Below are 23,836 nucleotides of genomic sequence, written 5' to 3' on the forward strand. Positions count from 1 at the left end.
TTAACCACATTTTTATTAATTATGATATTAGGATTGTACCAAAGAGGTTGATTGATGTTGATTGATGTCATTGACTTGATTCCTAGTATTTTCTGACACAGTTTTAGAATGTTAAAGGTGGCTTCTATTAGGCTCTGCCTCAATTCATTAGGTATTTTTTTTAATATAATATAAACTCCCCACATCAATGTCCAAATTCATTAACAAATTTTCTTCTATGTTGATCCAGTCCTTATCTGCAGAAGAATGAAATAAGTGGCTTGCTTGTTCACAACCAAAGGAGATATAATAATGTAAGAAGTTTGGTAATTGTAGTCCTCGTTTATCTTGTGTACAAGACAACCATAAGTATAAACAACTGCCCTTCTTTCCACACCATATAAAATGTGATATCATTGTATGTATTTTCTTAAACCAACTTGTATTAATTAGGACAGGCATCATTTTTATTATTAAATTAACTGCTGGCAGTATACTAATTTTGACTATGTTCGCCCGACCCCAAAGTGATATTTGGAGACGTGACCAGCGTTCCATTTTGGATTCTATATTATTTTTTAAATGTTTAAGATTTAGATCTCTGCTTGTATAAAGGTTTGGTGTAATGTGTAGTCCTAGATATATGATTTCTGCCTCTTTCCATTTAATTTTGGAGTTCGGAACTTGTGATTTCTTGCAGTGTTTATTAAGTGGTAATATTTCACATTTGTCCCAATTGACTTTATACCCTGATAAACAGCCCTACTCAGTGATGACATTATTGATATAGTGAAGAGAGGAGTTAACATGTGACAGGTAGAGAATTATGCCGTCACAATACATCGATAGCTTATTATACTGAGAGACAATTTTTATACCATGAATATTATTTTCACTTCTTATTTTTGCAGCTAGGGGTTCAATAACCAAATTAAATAATAATCCAGATGCAGGACATCCCTGTTTTACTCCTCTTTTTAACGAAAAAGGTTCCGAAATGTGATTATTGGTTTTGACTGATGCCGTGGGCCTTGTATAAAGCATCTTAATCCATTGTATAAAATTATCTCCAAATTCAAATTTACGTAATGTGCAAAACATAAATGACCAGTTTATGCGGTCGAATGTCTTCTCCGCATCAACAGTATATACTGCTGTGGGATAAGGGAGACTTCTAGCATAGTAAATAACATTAAACAATTTCCTTGTATTGTCTGAAGATTGTCGACCTTCCATGAAGCCAGTTTGGTCAGTATGAATTAATTTTCTTATTACATTTGATAATCGTGTGGCTAAGATTTTTGCCAAGATTCAAAACGATTCTCTATTCATTCAATACATAGGATTTCAGCAGGAGATACCCCAGTCTGCTGACATGCAAGCAGAGTAGTAGATTTTTGTAAAACGTTTTTATAATTGTAAAGGACAATGTTTTATCAACTGATTGCAATAATGTAAATTTGTTTTAACTATTAATTGAACCAAAAATATTACTTATTTTATCTTTGTGAAAATATTGGACACAGTGTGTTGTCAAGCTTATGAGATGTGATGCAAGTGTAAGCCACTGTGACACTATTGTTCTTTTTTATATATATATGTCTAATGATAATGTCAATGAGGGATTTTTAATCACTGCTATAAATAATAAATAAATGGGTTGTACTTGTATAGCGCTTTTCTACCTTCAAGGTACACAAAGCGCTTTGACACTACTTCCACATTTACCCATTCACACACACATTCACACACTGATGGAGGGAGCTGCCATGCAAGGCGCTAACCTATGTTGAAATTGTAACTAATATTGATACTGTTGTTGATAATATTCTTTTTTTTTTCACTACTTTTGGTTTGTTCTGTGTCGTGTTTGTGTCTCTTCTAAATTGCTCTGTTTATTGCAGTTTTGAGTGTTGCTGGGTCGGGTTTGGTTTTGGAATTGGATTGCATTGTTATGGTATTGCTGTGTATTGTTTTGTTGGATTGATTAATTAAAAAAATAAAAATAAAAATGTAAATAAATAAATAAAAAATAAATCGATTTTTTAAAAATGAGAATCGATTCTGAATCGCACAACGTGAGAATCGCGATTCGAATTCAAATCGATTTTTTCCCACACCCCTATTATTTAATGATTATTTACTTACTCATTGTATATTTCTTTATCTATGTACTCATTTATTGATTCACTGTTGTGTTACAAATAGAAAACAAACACATGGGATAAAACTGCTGTGATACGAAAAAGGGAAGGATTAAATAAGCTTTGCTTCTTCCTACTCCTTTTCGTACATGCTGTAATGAAACAACTGAAGATGTGTGATGTATCACATTGTAATTGTATGCATGTTCGAAATAAACTGACACCAACCACCACCCAACCAACCAACACATTCTCGCCACAAGTCTCTGTGCTATTTTTATTGAGCCCGGTTGTAGAATAACCCACCATGGGACCAAATAAAGTGCCAAAATTTAGCAAAAATGGATTTGACTTTCGTATGATTCAGGCTTTTTGGAATAAACACCAAGGTACCACTAGGCAAGTATACCGTTAGAATTGTATTAATACCAATATCAATATTTCATATCGATACCAGTATTCATCGGTACGATATTTAATTGGTTAAATAAAGATGTAAAAAAGGGGATTTTCATAATTACAATTTTTATTTGCACCAGGTTGTACACCACCAACAGAATGTAGCATCTCACAGCAGGGAAGTCTTCAATCACCATCTGCTTTTTCTATCTTAAACAAATTAACTATGTTTGCAGTGCAAGGTGCAATGCAGTTGTTATGTCACCATCTTAAAAATACCACACAGATCCATCACTGTGTTTCTAATAATTAAAATTACACTCAGGTGGAAATTATATTTTTGTATAGCATTCATGTGCATATCAATATACAATATAAATCAACACAATAAACTAGCATGTTTGGTGGGTGTACATTTTGTAACAATACAAATTATTAATTCTGTTTATGTTGCACACGTACGTATTTGAGTGCCGGATCGGAGGCCATATTAAGTGTTGACAGCTATTGCTGTCTGTACAGTGTGTACTATACAAATGAAAAGACTCAATGAGCAAGTGTAATGCTTGATCGTCCAATTTATAGAGTCAAGAGACAAAATGAACTGTAACACATTTAAGCAAGGTGTTTTGATGCCACATAAACGGGGTGTGATGGAGTGACGTCAGACAGCTACTTTATAGAGACCCGTCAGCGGATGCTGTATTGCTTCAAAGCAACTTTATAGATTATTAGATTACTTAATTTTCTCACTTTTTGAGTGGATAAATATTGGCCTGAGGATTACTGGGTCGCGAGGATGTAGCAGCTGCCGTGAGTAAAGACCATTCACTTCTAACTGATACTTCTCTTATTAGCGTGCACACGAACTTGTGTGGTGTTGCTTCCTTATTTTTGATAATTCCAAGATAATTTTTTTATACTTAGCCTTGGCATCCAAGGTAAATGTGACATTGTGTCATAATCTTGACTGTCAGCTGGATAAAAAAAATACTAATAGCCGTATCATTTTTCCAGAATTGTAACGGTCCATCTGGCCAATTAGGAACTGTCCGACACAAGTGAAACTAGATCTTAGTTGAAGGAACTGGTCAGTAAAAGACAATGTTTTTTCACCACCACTTGACACAAACTGCACTGCGCGTTAGTAACTACAAGGGTCTGAGGGAATATTGAGCAACAAATCAATGATAGAAGTGAGAAACTTGCCATTCAAATAATACCGCAATTGTTGACAAGAACATACAGCCATGGAAGCACACTCAATCTATTTATTAAGCAGAAGTAACACAAACCAGTGAACGATTCAACAGAGCTGCCGTCAGAGCGGACAAACTGCCGCTGCTAGCCTGCTAAGCTAACAAAAACAGCTCAAACTGAGACTACCGGGTAAACTCGCTGATGTCATTAGGAAACAGGCACCGCCTTTTAAAAATGCACGATCGCACACTAAAACTTAACTTAATATTTGAAGTTTATTAACCAGGGTGCACGCCGCCTTCCGCCCGAGTGCAGCTGGGATAGGCTCCAGCACCCCAAAACCCAAGAGGGACAAGCGATAGAAAATGGATGGATGGATTTTTTTAAGTAACACATTCATACATTTCCCCAGTAATTAATTACATTTATTAAAGAGTAGTTATGTTAGTAATTCAATTACATTTTTGGTAAAGTAAAGAGTAACTATAATTAATGACTTTTTTAAAGTAATTTTCAGAACACAGCATTATGAAGCAGTTGGCAGGTTGGTGTTCCTGGCTCAAATCTTTGTGTTTATGTCCTATAATAATGTTTACCTATAAAATGCCCATTTTAAAAGGTCAATTATTTTCATGTTGCTGCTGACCTTTAAACATGTCCTCTTAAACCAGGGCACTTTTTTTCACATTTTGTTATTTGGTGTTTTTGTTAGCTAAATAATTAAGCATAGCTAAATGTTTTTTTTTTAAAGAAGATGGGAGACTATATTTGACTTTTCGTATTATTTTCAAGGCATTTTCTTTTTTCTTATCTCAAACACCTCTTAATTTGGGATCCGATTATATAAAACCTATTTGTCTTACTTGTTGGTACTAGTTTTTGTGTATTTGGGATCAACATTAGTCCTGAAAATTGAAACACAAGGCATGGTGGAGATGTGTAGTTGTGTCAACGAATATTTCCATTTATGGGCCAAACTACTTATATTGGGATTTGACAAGACTTTGAGTTTTGAGCCATATCGCCCAGCCCTACTACACTCATGTTAGCGACAGTGCTAGCACAGTTTAGGGATGTTCTCTATGTTTAATTGGGCATTACAGTAGGCTTTATGGTGCATTGTGTTTATATGTATGAGGGCACATTTGTACCTTTTTTGAGTGTTTAGCCTCACTTAGTGCTTGCTCAGCTTCTATAACCAGTAGTTCGTCCTCCTTCTATTCAGGTTCAAAAAGATGAGATTGTGAATCCACTTGTCCAAAAGTTAGCAAAAACCAGTTTGTTGCCGGAAGTAGTAGAACACTCGCCTTCGTTGCCGGAAGTAGGACGTCTGTTGCCATGACCACTGAAATCAATGCGCCCAGGAAATAAGTTTCGGTAATGCTTAAATTACCAAAATACTGTGAATTATGTACAAATTACATAATGTTATGAACGTGTCTGTTACTACATTGATGGAGGTTTTTGAAGATGTTTTAGAGAGCTTTGAAGGTAACACATGGGACTCCCATTAGCCGCATCTTGCAAACGTTTTTTTGTAATCTTTAAAATGCAAAACAAAATCTATTAAAAAAAATCGGTGGTTTCGTCTGTCATAATGATTGTGAATAAAAGACAACATTTTTAAAAAAAAGTGCAGTTCCCCTTTGAGCTTTGCAGTGAGCATGACTTTTTGTATCCCCCTAATATGTTAATCGTAGCATGTTGTGCTATTACTTGTCCTTTAATTCTGTAGTCAAGTGAAAATGATACTTTGAAAGAAACTTTTTTATTTGCCGCCATGGAAGCAAGAATATTGTGGAATTGAGTTTGCATGTTCTCCCCGTGACTGCGTGGGTTCCCTCCGGGTACTCCGGCTTCCTACCACCTCCAAAAACATGCACCTAGGGATAGGTTGATTGGCAACACTAAAATATTGGCCCTAGTGTGTGAGTGTGAATGTTGTCTGTCTATCTGTGTTGGCCCTGCGATGAGGTGGCAACTTGTCCAGGGTGTACACCGCCTTCTGCCTGAATGCAGCTGAGATAGGCTCCAGCACCCCCCGTGACCCCGAAAGGGACAAGCTGTAGACTATGGATGGATGGATGGATGGATGGTACCGTTGAGTACCGGTATCAATTTCCAGGTGCTGGTAATTGGTATCTTATTTCAAATCTAAAAAGTACCCACCCTACATATAACACATGCAAATGTATGCAACGCATCTACCCATCTATTTTCTATCACTTGACCTATTAGGGGGCGCGGGCAGAAGCTTATATCAGGTGATTAGGAGGCGAAAAACAGACTTATACCCTGGACTAGTCGCCGGTCAGTCACAGGGCATGCCAGAATACATTTCATATGAGTTCTGATGTACATAAAAACATAAGAACAAGTGACTCACTTTTGGCTCTCTTTTTTCACCCACAATGCCACAGCTGCCTGCGGGAGAGGCTGCTCCAGGAACAGCATTCGCATCACATAATTTTTGGCCAGTGAGGGTAGCTCCCTGTTAAAGTTAAGTGATGTCATTAGTCAACAATCCTGTCGAATAGTTACGAGAAGACTATGTACCTGTAGACGGCCAGACATGTTGCAGGATGATTATATAGTCGGTCCAAAATCTCTGGACTCAGCTCTCGGAGGTATTCGTGCAAATTTTTGCACTGTAGCTGGACTCGCAGCTTCATTTTCTACAGGAATATATATCATGTCTATTATAAACTAACTGAACATTCAACATACATTCAAAATAGAACAAACATTGCTACAATTTAAATATTATTAAGAGGTTGCTACAAACACAACTAACAGTAGAGCTTATATTCGCTTCATATTTTTAAGACATTTTATTTACCCGAAATGAATTTTCACGAGCGCCTCACTCTAAGACATATAAATATATATTCCGCTTCTTGCCTGATACTTCTGGACACACTTGAAATTGTCCCTAGTCGATCGGTAGCGGAAGACACAATCGGTCCACGCATGCGTGAAGCCAACGTCACTTCCGTCAAATTGTCCTTCTTCTTCCTTTCTGGTTTAATGGCGGTTGACAAGCAACCTTATGGTGTGCATTACCGCTATCTTCTGATATGGAGTGTGGACCGAGCTGGAACCCTACTCTAGATCATTTTATTTAACCCAGTCTTTTTTAAATGTATGTAATGCTTTATATCCAATATGTTCTGAGTGCAATCCTAAAATATTCTCCACCACTTACCTAACCTTATGTTTCTCTAACTTATTTTCCAGTATTTCCCTTTCTCTAGGGTGTTTCCTACTGTTATTAAAACATGCCCTCCACCAGGTGTTGAGTTGGCTGGAATCTCTGGGGTTCCTGGGCCCATAACCTGTTAAGGTGTTTGAGCTTAATGGAGTTCTTTATGCGTGCACATGAACGACACTTTCATCGAGTCCGATCATCAACGTCCTCTCACCGAGGATACTTTATTCTTCTTCTTCTGTTGAACACACAACTGCTGCGGTGTTAAACACTACACAGCACCAGAGCGCCCCAAGTGGAGAACATGCGCTACAACAGCCAACCTCTACAACAAAGCTACACAGAGTAAGAGCGCAGATATATACAATCTTAACAGTATTAGACAGAAAGGAGGAACTTTTCTTCTCCTCCATTTGAAAACGTGGACGTTTGTCATCACTACTGTCTGATTCCAATCAATGCAAGTCATCAGAATCAGAACCAACTTATATTCTTGTCTTCATGAAAGAAAGGAATCTATATGTGTTAAACATGCATGTATATTCATTAAAACACTATTAACATGTAAACAAAAACGGCAAAAAATAATAAATATAAATTATATACTGTATATATCAATGTATGTATATATATATATATATATATATATATATATATAATAATAATAACTGGGATTTATATAGCGCTTTTCTAAGTACCCAAAGTCGCTTTACATATATATATATATATATATGTGTGTGTGTATATATATATGTATATATGTGTGTGTGTGTATATATATATGTATATATGTGTGTGTGTGTGTGTGTATATATATATATATATATATATATATATATATGATATGTGTGTGTATGTTATTCATCAGTTACTCAGCACTTGAGTAGTTTTTTTACAACATACTTTTTACTTTTACTCAAGTAAATATTTGGGTGACTACTCCTTACTTTTACTTGAGTAATAAATCTCTAAAGTAACAGTACTCTTACTTGAGTACAATTTCTGGCTACTCTACCCACCTCTGTTTATGTCAACTGCTGTGAAGAAAAACTTTATTTTTTATTTTTTTATAAATATATAGATAAAACAAGTATTTATGTCCAGTAAGGAAAGACTGTCATTATTATTTTTTTTTAATATGTAAAACAAGTATTTATGTTAAGTGCAGTTGTTGATGTTAAATAAAGTGGTTATTGGCAAAACCGCTTGTCATTTTTATGTTGAGGCGGCGGGGGTAATGTCGGTAGCTGCATTGCTGAATGTAACTAATAAAGTAACTTGTAATCTAACTTAGTTACTTTTAAAATCAGCTAATCAGTAAAGTAACTAAGTTACTTTCTGAAGGAGTAATCAGTAGTCATTAATCAGATTAGTTTTTCAAGGTAACTGTAGCAACACTGCTCATAAGGGTATTCTAGTCAAAATGTTACGTTGAATCACTTTTTGTCAGGCAATATTACATTTAATGAAAATTTTACATAAATTAAGACATCCAAACATTTTATAAATATTTATTTTGTGCAAGAAGAAAAAACAGTTACAATTGTATGTATTTTCCAAACAAGAAAGAGGTTTTATGAAAGCAACATCGGACTAACAACAAACTGTCATTTTCCGGACATAATAAGGGCTTAAATAATGTCAAACACGTAGCGTTACAATAACCACGAAGATAAAGTGTTTGTCTTACACCTAGTAATCCGCTGTGGACAGACGAAGCCAAGCAATGCAGGTTTAGCAAGCGGTGCGCGCTCCCGCGAAGGAAATCCATTTTTGGCAGGCAATCACATTTTGGCACAACACCTGTAAAAAGAGAGGAAGCTCCCGAGGAAACCGTGAAGTCCTTCATGGAACACCAGCTCAAGCTTCCAGTGCACACCATCAGGAACATCACCCTCCACTGCGTCCACCAGCTTGGAGACAAAAAGCCGGAGTAGGAGGCCGAGACCCATTGTGGCAAAATTAGAACACTTCAAGCAGAAGGCGCAGGTGAAAGGATCCAACTTCAGCATCAACGACCAGTTTCCCAAGGAAATCCTCGACAGACGGCGCCATCTGTTCCCGCTTCGTAAGAAGTTTATCGCCGAAGGATGCCGTGCTTTTTATCAACGGTCAACTTTACCGTGATACGGAAGCCACGCCGTGGCTGTATTATTAACATCTGAAACACGATAAATGTTGTGTTTTTCTTTCTTTCATTTTGCTTCATTCCCTCTCTCTCACAATACACCCGTGCGTCATCATAGCGCTCACGTAAACATGATCCGCTTTCTCTCTCTCTTTTGGTGAATCAATAGCTATGTTTATTGTTTTTCTTTCTTGTTTTCCTTTAGCTGGTGGTGTTCGATAATTCTGACCGGGCAGCAGTTAGTTCCGCTGTGTAGTTACATTATATCGTTCTTAAAAAAACGAAACATTTCAAAGCGAGACTGAAGTTTATGCATGTTTTAAATAAAAGTAACGTAAATAGATCTTTAAGACCTTTTATGAGATTTTAGGAGAATTTTAGACATTTTAAGGCCTAAAATTGTAATTATTGGATTTAAGACTTTTTAAGACTTTTCAGACCCCGTGGATACCCTGAATGAAGTATTAGTTTAAGTGTGTGCATATTTATGCAACCAGCTTATTTTACGTTTTTAATTTCATATTGTTTACCTTTTTAAATGTTTCAGTTTTTTTTCCCAATTGCGTTGAAGAGGTTATAAGTCACATTAAAAGGTGGAAAAAGTTGTGAAATATTTTGTCTTGCTGTTATTGTTTTTACATCACGAAAACCTGGCATTTGAACAAGGGTATGTAAACTTTTTTATATCCACTGTATATGGGCAACACTTGGTGAAGTATCTTGCCTAGGGCACAACAGCATGGATGAAAGCGAGCACATCATTTAGATCTTCTCAGGAGTCCTCCTTCTCTTGATACCTGAAACGCCACAATTCCAATTATCAGTAAAGGTCACACAAATTGACACAATACGGTCATGTGTGCGACAGGAGTGTTGATGTCATTACCTGCAGTGTATACATGTGAAGAAGACAGTCTGGCCTTCATCTGCAGACCTCATCTGCCTGGTGTGGTAAATCATGCCTTCTTTATTGCACCGAGAGCAACGTCTGTCGATCTGCAGTGGGGGAATCATCATTAATAATAAATACCTAACAAGTGATGAGAAGTTCAGCTTTTTTTGAGAAGGCTTCCAATCAGCTTAATGTCATTTGTAAGTTTATATTTCAGCCTAACGTAGCAAATACAAATACCTTTTGTCTAGATGAACACTTTTTCATTCAGTGTTTCTGTGAAGCCTTATGAATGCTTTATTTTGTGCATTTTTTACGGTTACAAAAGCATTCTCACTTTTGTTTAATATTTTAATTTAACTTTTAATTGCACAAACACAAATCCACAAAACAAATCCACACAACCAAAAACGGAACTAAACTCGGTACAACCCAAAGTATAAATGCCAAAAAGCACGTTGACATTAAGAAAAACGGGTTGCCTCAGTTTGAATAATGTGATTCTTCCTTTCAAAAAGCACCCGTCCTGTTTTTGAGAAGATTCTCCCGGAAGGAACAATATGTGCCTGCACTACTTATACATAATGGTATAATCCCACATTGTGTGATTGACAGCAAGGCCCCAGGGGAGCGAGCTGACTGTGCACAAGTTAAAAAAAAAAAATAAAAAAAAATTACTAAGCTGACTCCATAGAAATCGGCTCCTCTGATTTAAGCTAGGTTCACACTGCAGGGTAGCATGTCGAATTTGGATTTTTATTAAATCTGATCTTTTAACGGAAACGTTGACATTACAAAAAAAAGCGATAACTAATGTAAGTGCAATCTGACCAGCATGCAGACATGACGTCATAACGTCACACGTGCTGCAGTGTTTACGTAAGTAAACGAGGCTTCAGTGTAACAGCTCTGAGTCCTGGTGCATTTGTGGAAGTATCAATGATTTTGTGCAATCATAGTCAACGTTTTCTGAACCGAATTATTGCGCGTAAAATATTAAGAAAGAAAAGGGCAAGCTTAGGAGACAGGAATGGTGGAACATTGACACAAGTTCCTAAAAACATTAGTTTTGCCTTTTTTCTGCACATTTGTCAGCTACTTATTTTGCAACCATCTATTTTGGCAAAGAATTATGGCTATTTAAAGATGTATTGCTCGGATGAACGCGACTGGAACGTTTGGACTGCAATCGCATCCATTACATATCTGATTTATATCCACATAGGAAAGAGGCCTGGGTCGGATTTGAAAAATTTGGAATTGCAAAGTTCACATGACTTGATATGAAAAAACCTGATCCAGGTCACATATGGACAAAAAAATCTGAAATGACCTACAGCGTGAACAAGGCCTTACTACAAACCCTCAAATTGCGCCTGTCACATCACTAAAACACATAACATGCATACAGAAAAAAAGCAGGAAATGTTATCTTACCACAGGACCCTTCATTTCAGAGTCCTCACTGCTCTTTAGTACCACAGAAGACTTATTCACTTGATTGAAGACGACCGTTGAGCAAATTTCTCGATTTGAAAACTCTTAAAGATGTCAAACAAACACACACCCACAGTTACAAATTCATAGCTCCTGTCCTTGTAAGATGAATAAAATGTATTAAGAATAGTATAAGTTGGTGTTCCTCAACTACATTCGTCCAAGAGCCAGGATTTGCTCGGCAGAAACCGGGAATGCCAGAAGGTAAACTTTTTTTTTTTTAAACAATACATATAGTTATTTAAATTTTCAAATAAACAGTGGGTACAAACGTATTTAGACCCCTTTAAATTTTTCACTCTGTTTCATTGTAGCCATTTGCTAAAATCAAAAAAGTTCAATTTTATTTCTCATTAATGTACACTCAGCACCCCATCTTGACAGAAAAAGTAGAAATGTGGAAATTTGCTAAATACTTGGTTGATGCACCTTTGGCACCAATTTCAGCCTCAAGTCTTTTTGAATACAATGCCACACGTTTGGCACACCTATCTTTGGGCAGTTTCACCCATTCCTCTTTGCAGCACCTCTTAAGCTCCATCAGATGGGAAGCGTTGGTTTTCATCCAGGATGTCTCTGTATATTACTGCATTTATCATTCCCTCTATCCTGACTAGTCTCCCAGTTCCTGCCACTGACACCATGCGTCACTGTAAGGATGGTATTGACCTGGTGATAAGCGGTGCCTGGTTTCCTCCAAACATTATGCATGGCATTCATGCCAAAGAGTTTAATCTTTGTCTCATTAGACCATATAACTTTGTTTCTCATGGTCTGAGAGTCTTTTAGGTGCATTTGGGCAAACTTTTCACGAAGAAATGGCTTCCGTCTGGCCACTCGACCATACAGGCCGGATTGGTGGTTTGCTGAAGGGATATTTGTCCTTCTGGAAGGTTCTCCTCTCTCCACAGAGGAATGCTGCAGCTCTGACAGAGTGACTATCGGGTTCTTGACGAGACTAAAATGAATGCAGCAATGTACAGAGACATCCTGGATGAAAACCAATGCTTCCCATCTAATCTGATGGAGTTTAAGAGGTGCTGCAAAGAGGAATGGGCATATAGGAATTGGTGAAACTGCCTAAAGATAGGTGGCTAAGCTTGTGGCATCTTATTAAGAAATAATTGAGGCTGTAAATGCTGCCAAAAGTGCATCAACAAAGTATTGAACAAAGGGTCTGAATACTTAAATACATTTGATTTTCGAGGTTTTTATTTGTAATACATTAGCAAAAAGGTCTACATCTGTTTTTTTCTGTCATGATGGGGTGCTGAGTGTACATTAATGAGAAATAAATTATTTTGGGGGGATTTTATCAAATGGCCGTAATAAAAGAGTGAACAATTTAAAGGTGTCTGAATACTTTCTGTACCCACTGTCTGTAAAACATACATAATATTAGGGCTGCAACTACTAATCGATTAAAATCGATTATAAAAATAGCTGGCGATTAATTTAGTCATCGATTCGTTGGATCTATGCTATGCGCAGCGGCAATTTTTTTTTATTTTTTTTTTCAGAATTTTTATTTTTTATAAACATTTATTTATAAACTGCAACATGTACAAACAGCTGAGAAACAATAATCAAAATAAGTATGGTGCCAGTATGCTGGGTTTTTTTCAATAAAATACTGGAAAGGATAGAAATGTAGTGTGTTTCTTTTATCCGATTATTAATCGATTAATCGAAGTAATAATTGACAGATTAATCTATTATCAAATTAATCGTTAGTTGCAGCCCTACATAATATACATATTGTATCAAAGTGTTTTATTAAATTAATCACAATTTAGCAACATTGATAATTGTTAAAACATATTTTAAACAAACATAACTAAAATGGGATATTATAACAAAAATATTCTAAAATTAAGGCCTTAAAGACAAAAAAAAAAGTATTATTGTATTATTTATAGTACAGTAGATCCCCTCTAACTAGGGAGTTGCGTTTTGAGACCACCTGCAAATAGTGAAAGAAACGCTCGTAAAAATTACACTTTTTGACACGTTATTCTCCAATTCGTGATCAAGACTTGCAATGAAATGACCTGTTGTAGTTATTAGATTCAATTCAGCATCAGTAACCCATCCATTTGCCCTCTAATAGCTTTTGTTCGCTAGTGATGAAGCTAATAAGCTAAATACATAAAAGTATAATCTAGCCATATGCCTCATGATTCACACACTTAAGCTATTTTTTTATTCTGAAATGTAATTGCAAATCTCAGCGATCCCCTGTATACTATATACCGTATTTTTCAGACTATAAGTCGTAGTTTTTTTCATAGTTTGGCCGGGGGTGCGACTTATACTCAGGAGCGACTTATGTGTGAAATTATTAACACATTACCGTAAAATATCAAATAATATTATTTAGCTCATTCACGTAAGAGACTAGACGTATAAGATGTCATCGGATTTAGCGATTAGGAGTGACAGATTGTTTGGTAAACGTATAGCATGTTCTATGTGTTATAGTTATTTGAATGACTCTTACCATATGTTACGTTAACATACCAGGCACATTCTCAATTGGTCATTTATGCGTCATATAACGTACACTTATTCTTTATTTATTTTAAATTGCCTTTCAAAAGTGCATTCTTGGTGTTGGGTTTTATCAAATAAATTTCCCCAAAAAATGCGACTTATATATATGTTTTTCCCTTCTTTATTATGCATTTTCGGCCAGTGCGACTTATACTCCGGAGCGACTTATAGTCCGAAAAAAACGGTATCAGTATTTCTTAACCATAGTCGCCTGTTTGGCAGTTCTTCAGTGTTTGAAAACTCTGCAATTCCTTATTTTCAATAATAGTAGCTATTGCTTTAATACCTTTCATTACTCACTTTTTAAATGTTACACCTTATTCTCCTGTAGATGTTTTTTTCTAATCAGCCTGCCTGCCCTAAGCCTTAGATGTATGTGTTAAATAAATATTTGTGGTTAACACATGGTTTCATAACACTTGACAAGGTTGTATACTGTAAGTAGGTTAGATAGAATTATTGAATACAATTAAAATCAAGAATAAGATTCTTAATTCAGTGGAAAAGTTGAACCGCAATATCAAAAAGGTTAAGAACCCCTGCTATACATCACAATGAAAAAGTATTATAATTTTATTGTATATGGCTTTTGTTGAGCGTTTAGAGACTCTTTGTATAAGTAAACTTAAGTATAAGTACATTACTATCTATCAATCATGGAGTGAGTTGTTTCAGGGGTTTGTGGCATTTGCAGCATTTCGCTAATGCATTTATTTTCTATTCTAATAATTTTTTACTTGTTGGTGCTTTTCAAAACACCCAGAGTCACCTTACAACAATAAAATAAACTGAACCACAGTGATTATGCAGCATGTTTTACACACACAGACACATATATATATATATATATATATATATATATATATATATATATATAGATAATTGTCTTTGACTGAACATCTATTTTGTAACATGGCAAAGAATATACCTGATACAGGGCTGGAGAAAGAGCAGCGGGGACAACTGATAGTGGTCGGCATCCCTGGGAGAGGGAGAACATTCCCACACTCTGGGCAGAAGTTGGGATCACCACCAAAACATGACATGTCTGTAAGAAAAGCGTGACGACCCCTGTTGAAGTCTGTAATAACATTTGTCAACGTACAGCCATGTGAAGCAACCACCTAGTGTAGTCTCGTTTTTACGACAGCCGTAATAATAGAAGCCCAGGTTGGTTTACGTCATATTCACACATTAAACTAGTTAAAATGATAAATTACAGGGATTCGATGCGCTATGGCGTGTTCAAAATGTATGACAAAAAGCAGTAACTTACTTTGGTGAACAAACAGTGCTAATTGTTAGCTAAAACAGTCAACTTGTTGATAGTCGCGATTGAGCGCAGCACGCGGCGAGCCAATGCATTTTAAATACGTTAAAATTAATAACAGTAAAGCCAAATGTATTAAAATCGATTGACACCCACCTGTGGAAAGCAGTCTAAATACAGCTACAATAAACGTGAAGCTTTAAACTGAAATATGTCAAATTCCGTGTCACTTCTTTTTCTTCTTCCTCTTGTTTTTTGGTTTAATGGCAGTTGGCAAGTAACCTTCTGGTGTGCATTACCGCCACCTTCTGACATGGAGTGTGGAACGAGCTGGAATCCTACTCTATATTCCTTTATTTGACCCAGTCTTTTTTTTTTAAATGTATATAATGCTTTGTATCCTTCGTGTTCTAAATGTAGCAATCCTAAAATATCTTCCAATACTAACCTAACCTTCTCTTTCGCTAACTTATTTCCCAATATTTCCCTTTCTCTATTGTATTTCTTACATTGTATTAAAACATGTCCTACACTTTTTATCTGATGGCAACAGTCACACAGCCCTGTATTATGTTTCTCTATCAATTTCAATGAACTATTTAGATATGTATGTCCTAATCTCATTCTAGTAATAGCGTATTCTTCTTTTCTATTTCTATTGCCTCCTCTCATTACACCTCAGAAAAAGAGTAAAGCTAGAGTTAACAGAATATAAACAAAACAGTAAGTGGAACCAAAATAAGAGCGTAAAACAGGAAGTGAAGCCAAATACACAGGAAAACACCCAAAAACTAAAACAAAAATAGCCTGACCAAACGGGTCAAAACACAAATACAAGACATAGGGCAGAGGATGTTGGATTTTAGAAATCAAATTAAGAAGGTTGATTAAAAGAGTAATACTTTTTTAATTGTTTATCTAAAATGTGTACCGCCAGTGGGCAAATATTGAATGATTTGATACATTGTATGTGTGTGTCTGTGTGTATACGTGTATGTGTATATATACAAACCCCAAAACCAGTGAAGTTGGCACGTTGTGTGATTCGTAAATAAAAACAGAATACAATGATTTGCAAATCCGTTTCAACTTATATTCAAATGAATAGACTGCAAAGAGAAGATATTTAATGTTTAAACTGAGAAACAATTTTTTATTTTTGCAAATAATCATTAACTTAGAATTTAATGGCAGCAACGCATTGCAAAAAAGTTGGCACAGGGGCATTTTACCAGTGTGTTACATGGCCTTTCCTTTTAACAACACTCAGTAAATGTTTTGGAACTGAGGAGACCAATTTTTGAAGTTTTTCCAGGTGGAATTCTTTCCCATTCTTGCTTAATGTACAGCTTAAGTTGTTCAACAGTCCGGGGTCTCTGTTGTCGTATTTTACGCTTCATAATGCGCCACACATTTTCAAATGGGAGACAGTTCTGGAGTACAGGCAGGCCAGTCTAGTACCCGCACTCTTTTACTATGAAGCCACGCTGTTGTAACACGTGGCTTGGCATTGTCTTGCTGAAATAAGCAGGAGTGTCCATAATAACGTTGCTTGGATGGCAACATATGTTGCTCCAAAACCTGTATGTACCTTTCAGCATTAATGGTGCTTTCACAGATGTGTAAGTTACCCATGCCTTGGGCACTAATACACCCCCATACCATCACAGATGCTGGCTTTTCAACTTTGCGCCTATAACAGTCCGAATGGTTCTTTTCTTCTTTGTTCCAGAGAACACAACGTCCACAGTTTCCAAAAACAGTTTGAAATGTGGACTCGTCAGACCACAGAACATTTTTCCACTTTGCATCAGTCCATGAGCTAAGCTAAGATGAGCTCAGCCCCAGAAAGCTCATTGAGAAATGTTGTTCTTAAACTGTTCGACAATTTGCTCACACATTTGTTCACAAAGTGGTGACCCTCGCCCCATTCTTGTTTGTGAATGACTGAGCATTTAATGAAAGCCTGTTAGCCAATTAGCCCGTTCACCTGTGGGATGTTCCAAATAAGTGTTTGATGAGCATTCCTCAACTTTCTCAGTCTTTTTTTGCCACTTGTCCAAGCTTTTTTAAAACAAATTCCAAATGAGCCAATATTTGCAAAAAATACAAGTTTTCCAGTTCGAACATTAAGTATCTTGTCTTTGCAGTACATTCAATTGAATATAGGTTGCAAAAGATTGGCAAAATATTGTATTTTGTTTTTATTTACAATTTACAGAACATGCCAACTTCACTGGTTTTGGGGTTTGCACATGCTTACAATGAAATACGCCTATTTACCTGAAATTGGTGGTCCACTTTATCCAAGTGAATTGTGAACATTCACCATATGCAAAATATGTAGTAATATTAACAGACACGGCAGCAAGGTGGAAGAGGGGTTAGTGCTCGTGTCTCACAATAGGATCGTCCTGTGCTCGATTCCCTGAGTCGGGTCGAGTTTGCATGTTCTCCTTGTGACTGCTTGGGTTCCTGATTCCTCCTATCTCCAAAGCCATGCACATGGGGACGGCGCAGCGCGGTTGGGAGAGTGGCCGTGCCCGCAACCTGAAGGTTCCTGTTTCGATCCCCAGCTTCTACCAACCTAGTCACGTCCGTTGTGTCCTTGAGCAAGACACTTCACCCTTGCTCCTGATGGGTGGTGGTTAGCGCCTTATATGGCAGCTCCCGCCATCATTGTGTGAATGTGTGTGTGAAGGAATGGGTGATTGTGGAAATAGTGTCAAAGCGCTTTCAGTGCCTTGAAGGTAGAAAAGCGCTAAACAAGTATAACCCATTTTACCATTTTTTTTTACATGGGGATAGGTTGATAGGCAACACTAAATTTGCCCCTGTGTGTGAATCTAAATGTGATTGTTGTCTTATCTTTGTTGGCCTTGCGATGAGATAGCAACTTGTCCGAAGTGTACCCTGCTTTCCGCCTGAGTGCAGCTGGGATAGGCTCCAGCACTCTCACAACCCTGAGAGACTTCAACTGCTTCAAATATGTGCACAAATATTGAAATAGCTTATTTTATCTATAATGTTTTAACTTTACAAACACTTCAGGCAGGGATTTTGTTATATCACTAAACAGATATGGGAATCAAGTCATTCTCATGGATAACCTCCCAAAGCTTGAGACAGTACAATGACAACTCTTTCTTGAAACACTCACCAGCACTTCCTTACAGTAGAAACAACAATAAAAAAGAAAATAGCAGACAATAATCGGTTTTTCAACAAACTTAAGTTGACCAAACAACTGTTTGGATGTCATACAACTATAAACAGCCGTGCTTTTAGGTTGTCAAAGTGAAATTTAAGACTTTACTTGGCAAAAGTGTTCCACTTTCAAGTTCAGGACAAATAAAAAGTTAACTGAAAAAAAAATTAAGTTAAGGTTTCATATGAATGTACCTCATTGTGGTGATACTCTTTTGCGCAAACCAAGTTCAAATAGGGAATTTTTGATTGTTGAACACACAACATTGACAGAGAATAAATATAAACTACAGTCATCCCCCATTTATGGTTGTTAATTGTTAGATTTCTGCAAAGTATGAATTATTAATTACAAATCGCATTCTTTCATAGTTCGCGAATACAAAAAAAAGAGTTTACAACCTTCTAAAAACAATGTTTAACATTATGAGCCTTCCAGACATGAAGGCTCATAATCTATATGTATATATATATATATATATATATATATATATATATATATATATATATATACATACACACACACACACAGGTAAAAGCCAGTAAATTAGAATATTTTGAAAAACTTGATTTATTTCAGTAATTGCATTCAAAAGGTGTAAGTTGTACATTATATTTATTCATTGCACACAGACTGATGCATTCAAATGTTTATTTCATTTAATTTTGATGATTTGAAGTGGCAACAAATGAAAATCCAAAATTCCGTGTGTCACAAAATTAGAATATTGTGTAAGGCTAATACAAAAATAAATGATAAATGATAAATGGGTTGTATTTGTATAGCGCTTTTCTACCTTCAAGGTACTCAAAGTGCTTTGACACTACTTCCACATTTACCCATTCACACACACATTCACACACTGATGGCGGGAGCTGCCATGCAAGGCGCTAACCAGCAGCCATCAGGAGCAAGGGTGAAGTGTCTTGCTCAGGACACAACGGACATGACGAGGTTGGTACTAGGTGGGGATTGAACCAGGGACCCTCGGGTTGCGCACGGCCACTCTGCCACTGCGCCACGCAAAAGGGATTTTTAGAAATGTTGGCCAACTGAAAAGTATGAAAATGAAAAATATGAGCATGTACAATACTCAATACTTGGTTGGAGCTCCTTTTGCCTCAATTACTGCGTTAATGCGGCGTGGCATGGAGTCGATGAGTTTCTGGCACTGCTCAGGTGTTATGAGAGCCCAGGTTGCTCTGATAGTGGCCTGCGTTTTTGGGTCTGGCATTCTGCATCTTCCTTTTCACAATACCCCACAGATTTTCTATGGGGCTAAGGTCAGGGGAGTTGGCGGGCCAATTTAGAACAGAAATACCATGGTCCGTGTGGAAGTCCCTTACTTCCGGGTTCTTCGGGACACCAATCATGGACACGACCGCTTCGTTCATCGTGTGGAACAATGCTTTATTTTGCAATTGGTTGTCTCCGTGCTTTTCAGCAAGTGTCTTTTGGTTCGTCTGTCTCGCTCTCGCTCTCGCTCGTGCTCCCCCTCCTCTCTTCTTCCCGACTGCTGCCTTTAACAGAGCGACAGGTGATCAGACAAACACACTCAGCTGTGTCATCCACTCACCTGTCGCTAATCTCGAAGCCGGTCCCGACACGTCCCGCCTCGCTGCAGGTCCGCAGGCCACGCCCCTCACATACCTCCACCGCCAGACTCAGGCCGGGACGCCGTCCGGCCGCGCCCACTCCCCCCCTCCCCCCTCAGTGAGGGAGCGGGAAAGGAAGTCGGCCACAGCCATCCACGCCCCCGGTCTGTGAATCACTCTGAAGTTGTAGGGTTGCAAAGCTAGATACCAACGGGTGATCCGCGCGTTGGCATCTTTCATGCGGTGGAGCCACTGGAGGGGTTTGTGGTCCGAGCAGAGGCTGAATGAGCGCCCCAGGAGGTAGTATCGGAGGGCCCCGACCGCCCACCTGATGGCGAGGCACTCCCTCTCCACTGTGCTGTACCTTGCCTCCCTTTTGGACAGCTTCCGGCTGATGTAGAGAATGGGTCGGTCGACGCCCTCCACCTGCTGGGACAAAACCGCTCCCAGTCCTCTGCCCAACGCGTCAGCCTGCAGACAAAACGGGAGAGAAAAATCAGGCATGTGCAGGACCGGCTCCTCGCAGAGGGCCTTCTTAACCCTCTCAAACGCCTGCTGGCACTGCTCCGTCCACTGGACCAGATCTGGAGCACCCTTTCGGGTGAGGTCAGTTATTGGGCTGGTAAGGTCCGCAAACCGGGGGATAAACCTCCGGTAGTAACCCGCCAGACCCAAAAACTGCCTCACCTCTTTTTTCGTCTTGGGGTTTGGGCAGGTCGCAATTGCCGCTGTTTTATCTACCTGCGGCCGCACCTGCCCTCCTCCCAAGTGGTACCCCAGATACTGTACTTCCCTCCGGCCAACTGCACACTTCGCCGGGTTGGCGGTGAGCCCTGCCTGTCTCAGGGACTCGAGCACTGCCCCCACCCGCCGCATGTGTTCATCCCAGCCGCTACTCTGGATGATGACATCATCCAGGTAGGCCGCAGCGTATGCAGCGTGGGGTCGCAGCACATGGTCCATGAGGCGCTGGAACGTGGCGGGCGCACCGAACAAGCCGAACGGAAGTGACACAAATTGGTACAAACCTTCCGGAGTGGAAAAGGCCGTTTTTTCCCTGGACTCTGGTGACAAGGGAATCTGCCAGTAGCCCTTGGTTAAATCCAGTGTCGTGAAGAAACGAGCAGCGCCCAGCCGATCCAGGAGCTCGTCGACCCGAGGCATTGGGTACGTGTCAAAACGTGAAATTTCGTTCACCTTGCGGTAATCCACACAGAACCGCACAGACCCATCCTTCTTCCCAACCAGAACAATGGGACTGCACCACGCGCTGTGGGATTCTTCTATTACCCCCAACTCCAGCATGGATTTTAATTCCTCCCGAACTACTTTGCGTTTGTGTTCGGGGAGCCTGTAGGCAATATGATGCTGGATGAGGGTCTCAACTGGCTGCTGTTCACCGCACCGTCTCTTCTCAGTATTTGAACGGCAAATGTGAAAATTCAGCGATTTTGAATAAAAAATAATCTAAACTGGTGAAGTTAAATGGAAAATAACTTTATAGTATAATCACTGCATAAATATAACAATTTAATTATTTTTTTTTCTTTTTACATTTTTTTTCTTTCCATGATGGCAGGTGAGGCCCCGCCTCACCTGCCTCTAGTGACTGCACGTCACTGATATATACATGTACACACATACACCTATATACATACACACATAGATAGATATATACACATATAGATAGATAGATAGATAGATAGATAGATAGATAGATAGATAGATAGATAGATAGATAGATGGATAGATAGATGTGTGTGTATATATATATATATATATATATATATTTTTTTTTTTTTTTTTTTATTTTTTTTTTTTTTTTATTACAGCAAGGTGGTCTTGCCGCTGGGCCTTAGGCCTGTCGCACCTCCACCGGTGCCTGTGGTGGACTGTGCATGGCAGGGACGTCCTCTTCCCTGAGGCAGGCCTAAACCTGACCGCATACCAGAAAAGGTTTTGCTGCAGGGTCTTCAGCTGGGGACCACCTCTCATTGATGTTTCGCCCCTTAGCCCAGAACATCTCCCGGTGGCGGGGCAGTGAACAGGGACGTCTCCCTGACACCCCCTGCAGCAAAACCTACTTGGATACTGCTCCCCAAGCCTTGTCGCGTCGTTTGAGCCAGAGCCAGTGGCTAGCTTTTTCTGCTACTTCTGAGAGCTCCTTGGTGGATCTGCTCAGGGTGGCTCCACGTAGTCCCAGGTCCTTGAGCAGACGTGATGTTGATCTGCCCACAAAGCCTCTGGCTCCCACCTCCACCGGATTCAGTCTCACCCTCCATCCACTTTCTCTGCAGTCCGCGACCAGGTCTGCATACTTTGCCTTCTTTCTCTCGTAGGCAGCTTCCAGTCCCTCCTCCCATGGCACTGTCAGCTCAATCAGTACTACTGACTTCAGAGCTGCAGACCACAGCACAACATCTGGTCTTAAGGTGGTGCTGCATATCTCCTGTGGGAACTGGAGCTGCCTGCCCAGGTCCACTTCCATCTTCCACGCCGCCCCTGGTGTTAATAGCTTGGCGGGTGTTCTCTTGCTGGAATGTGTCGCAGGTTCCCCCTGCCTTAGGAAGTGGATCCTGCATTGGCTTTCTGCTGGACTCTGTTTGTTTGCCTCCTGCCGACTTTTCTCCAGCACCTCTGCCAGCTTGCTGAGCACTTGGTCGTGCCGCCATCTGAGCCGACCCTGTGTCAGCGCCATTTTGCAACCTGACAGAACGTGCTGGAGTGAGGCATTGATGGTCCCGCAGAGGTCGCAGGATTGCTCTGTGCCAAGCCATTGGTGGAGGTTTTTTGGGCTCGGGAGGGTGTCATATGTTGCCCTGATGAGGAAACTGAGCCGAGCCTGTGGCAGTTTCCAGAAATCTGCCCAGCTGATTGCTCGGTTCGAGACACCCTCCCAAGTTGTCCACCTCCCCTGCTGCCCCTGTGCCACAGACCTTACTCTGAGCTCCTCCTGTTCAATCCTGGTGACCTCAGCAACAACAAGGTCCTTCCTCTCTTTCCTGCCTGCCTTGGACCATAGGATGGGTGGATCACTCCATCCAAGGCCTGCCCGGCCTGTCTGGACCATGCCCACGACTTCTTGATGTTGCAGTCTCCCCATCGCCTTCTGGACTTCCTCCTTTGCCCTCCACTTCCTCCCAGTCTCGACTCTGGCCTTTGCATCCGCCACCGCCCTGTCGGAGGAGTCCCTTAGCTCCATCACCAGTCTTGCCTTCTCCTGCCTGTAGCCCAGGGTGATAGATTTCAGGGGTAGCTGGAGTGAGTTCCATCCATACAGGCCAGCAGCTGAGAAGCACCGTGGCAGGCCAAGCCATTTTCGGATGAAAGAGTTGGCTTTTGCTTCCATCCGGCTTACGGCTGATGACGTGACTTCACACAGCTTCAGAGGCCACATCATCCTTGGGTTCAGGGTGAAGTGGTAACACCACACCTTGTACTTCCCAGGTAGCTGGCCTACATCGATCTTGGACAGGCCCTCCGAAAGCTGCTGGAGGATGATTTTTCCCATGTCCTTGTCTGAGAGATCAGGTGTATATAGTCTTCCCAGGCTTCGGATGGGCTGATCCACGATGCGTGGGATGTCTTCTCCGCTGATGGTGAAGGTGACTCTGTCGTTCCTCTTCCCCTTTCGCATTGAGAGGCTCCTTGACTTCTGAGGCTTGAACTTCATCCTGGCCCAGGTGATCAGCTCATCCAGCCTCTTAAGTAGCCTGGATGTGCATGGGGCGGTTCGTAGCAGGCAGGTGATGTCGTCCATATA

The 23,836-nt window shown here is 39.6% G+C and overlaps 2 protein-coding genes across 3 annotated transcripts in view; both read right to left on the reverse strand.

The window, feature by feature from the left end:
- gtf2h4 (general transcription factor IIH, polypeptide 4) overlaps window positions 1–6,810 on the reverse strand; it is a 72,473-nt gene extending 65,663 nt beyond the window's left edge. Inside the window, exons 1-3 of one of the 2 annotated variants that reach the window (XM_061966772.2) lie at window positions 6,624–6,810; window positions 6,279–6,397; window positions 6,109–6,213 (exon numbers count right to left, since the gene is read on the reverse strand). In XM_061966772.2, the coding sequence (XP_061822756.1) occupies window positions 6,109–6,213; window positions 6,279–6,394 (221 nt within the window). In that variant the 5' untranslated portion in view covers window positions 6,395–6,397; window positions 6,624–6,810. Of the gene's footprint in view, window positions 1–6,108; window positions 6,214–6,278; window positions 6,398–6,561 lie in introns of both variants that reach the window. The other variant, XM_061966771.2, reaches the window with a different exon arrangement.
- A 2,904-nt stretch (window positions 6,811–9,714) lies between these two features.
- polr1h (RNA polymerase I subunit H) lies at window positions 9,715–15,575 on the reverse strand. The gene is made up of 5 exons (XM_061966770.1): window positions 15,427–15,575; window positions 14,929–15,048; window positions 11,388–11,491; window positions 9,945–10,054; window positions 9,715–9,855 (listed from the first exon to the last, which is right to left on the reverse strand). Exons 2-5 carry the CDS (start codon window positions 15,044–15,046, stop codon window positions 9,831–9,833), a joined length of 357 nt encoding a protein of 118 aa, XP_061822754.1. The 5' UTR covers window positions 15,047–15,048; window positions 15,427–15,575; the 3' UTR covers window positions 9,715–9,830.
- Between the last annotated feature and the right edge of the window lie 8,261 nt (window positions 15,576–23,836).

This window comes from Nerophis lumbriciformis, linkage group LG11 (genome assembly GCF_033978685.3).
Source record: "Nerophis lumbriciformis linkage group LG11, RoL_Nlum_v2.1, whole genome shotgun sequence".
Taxonomy (NCBI): Eukaryota; Metazoa; Chordata; class Actinopteri; order Syngnathiformes; family Syngnathidae; genus Nerophis; species Nerophis lumbriciformis.

Bases quoted from the DNA above. Each gene is read 5' to 3' on its own strand.
- polr1h (XM_061966770.1), bottom strand. From the start codon at position 15,046: ATGTCATGTTTTGGTGGTGATCCCAACTTCTGCCCAGAGTGTGGGAAT. The intron at 11,492-14,928 runs GTATATTCTTTG...GACATCTTTAAG, and splicing joins TTTCTCCAGCCCTGTATCAG to AGTTTTCAAATCGAGAAATT. The intron at 9,856-9,944 runs GTAATGACATCA...GTGGCGTTTCAG, and splicing joins TTCACATGTATACACTGCAG to GTATCAAGAGAAGGAGGACT.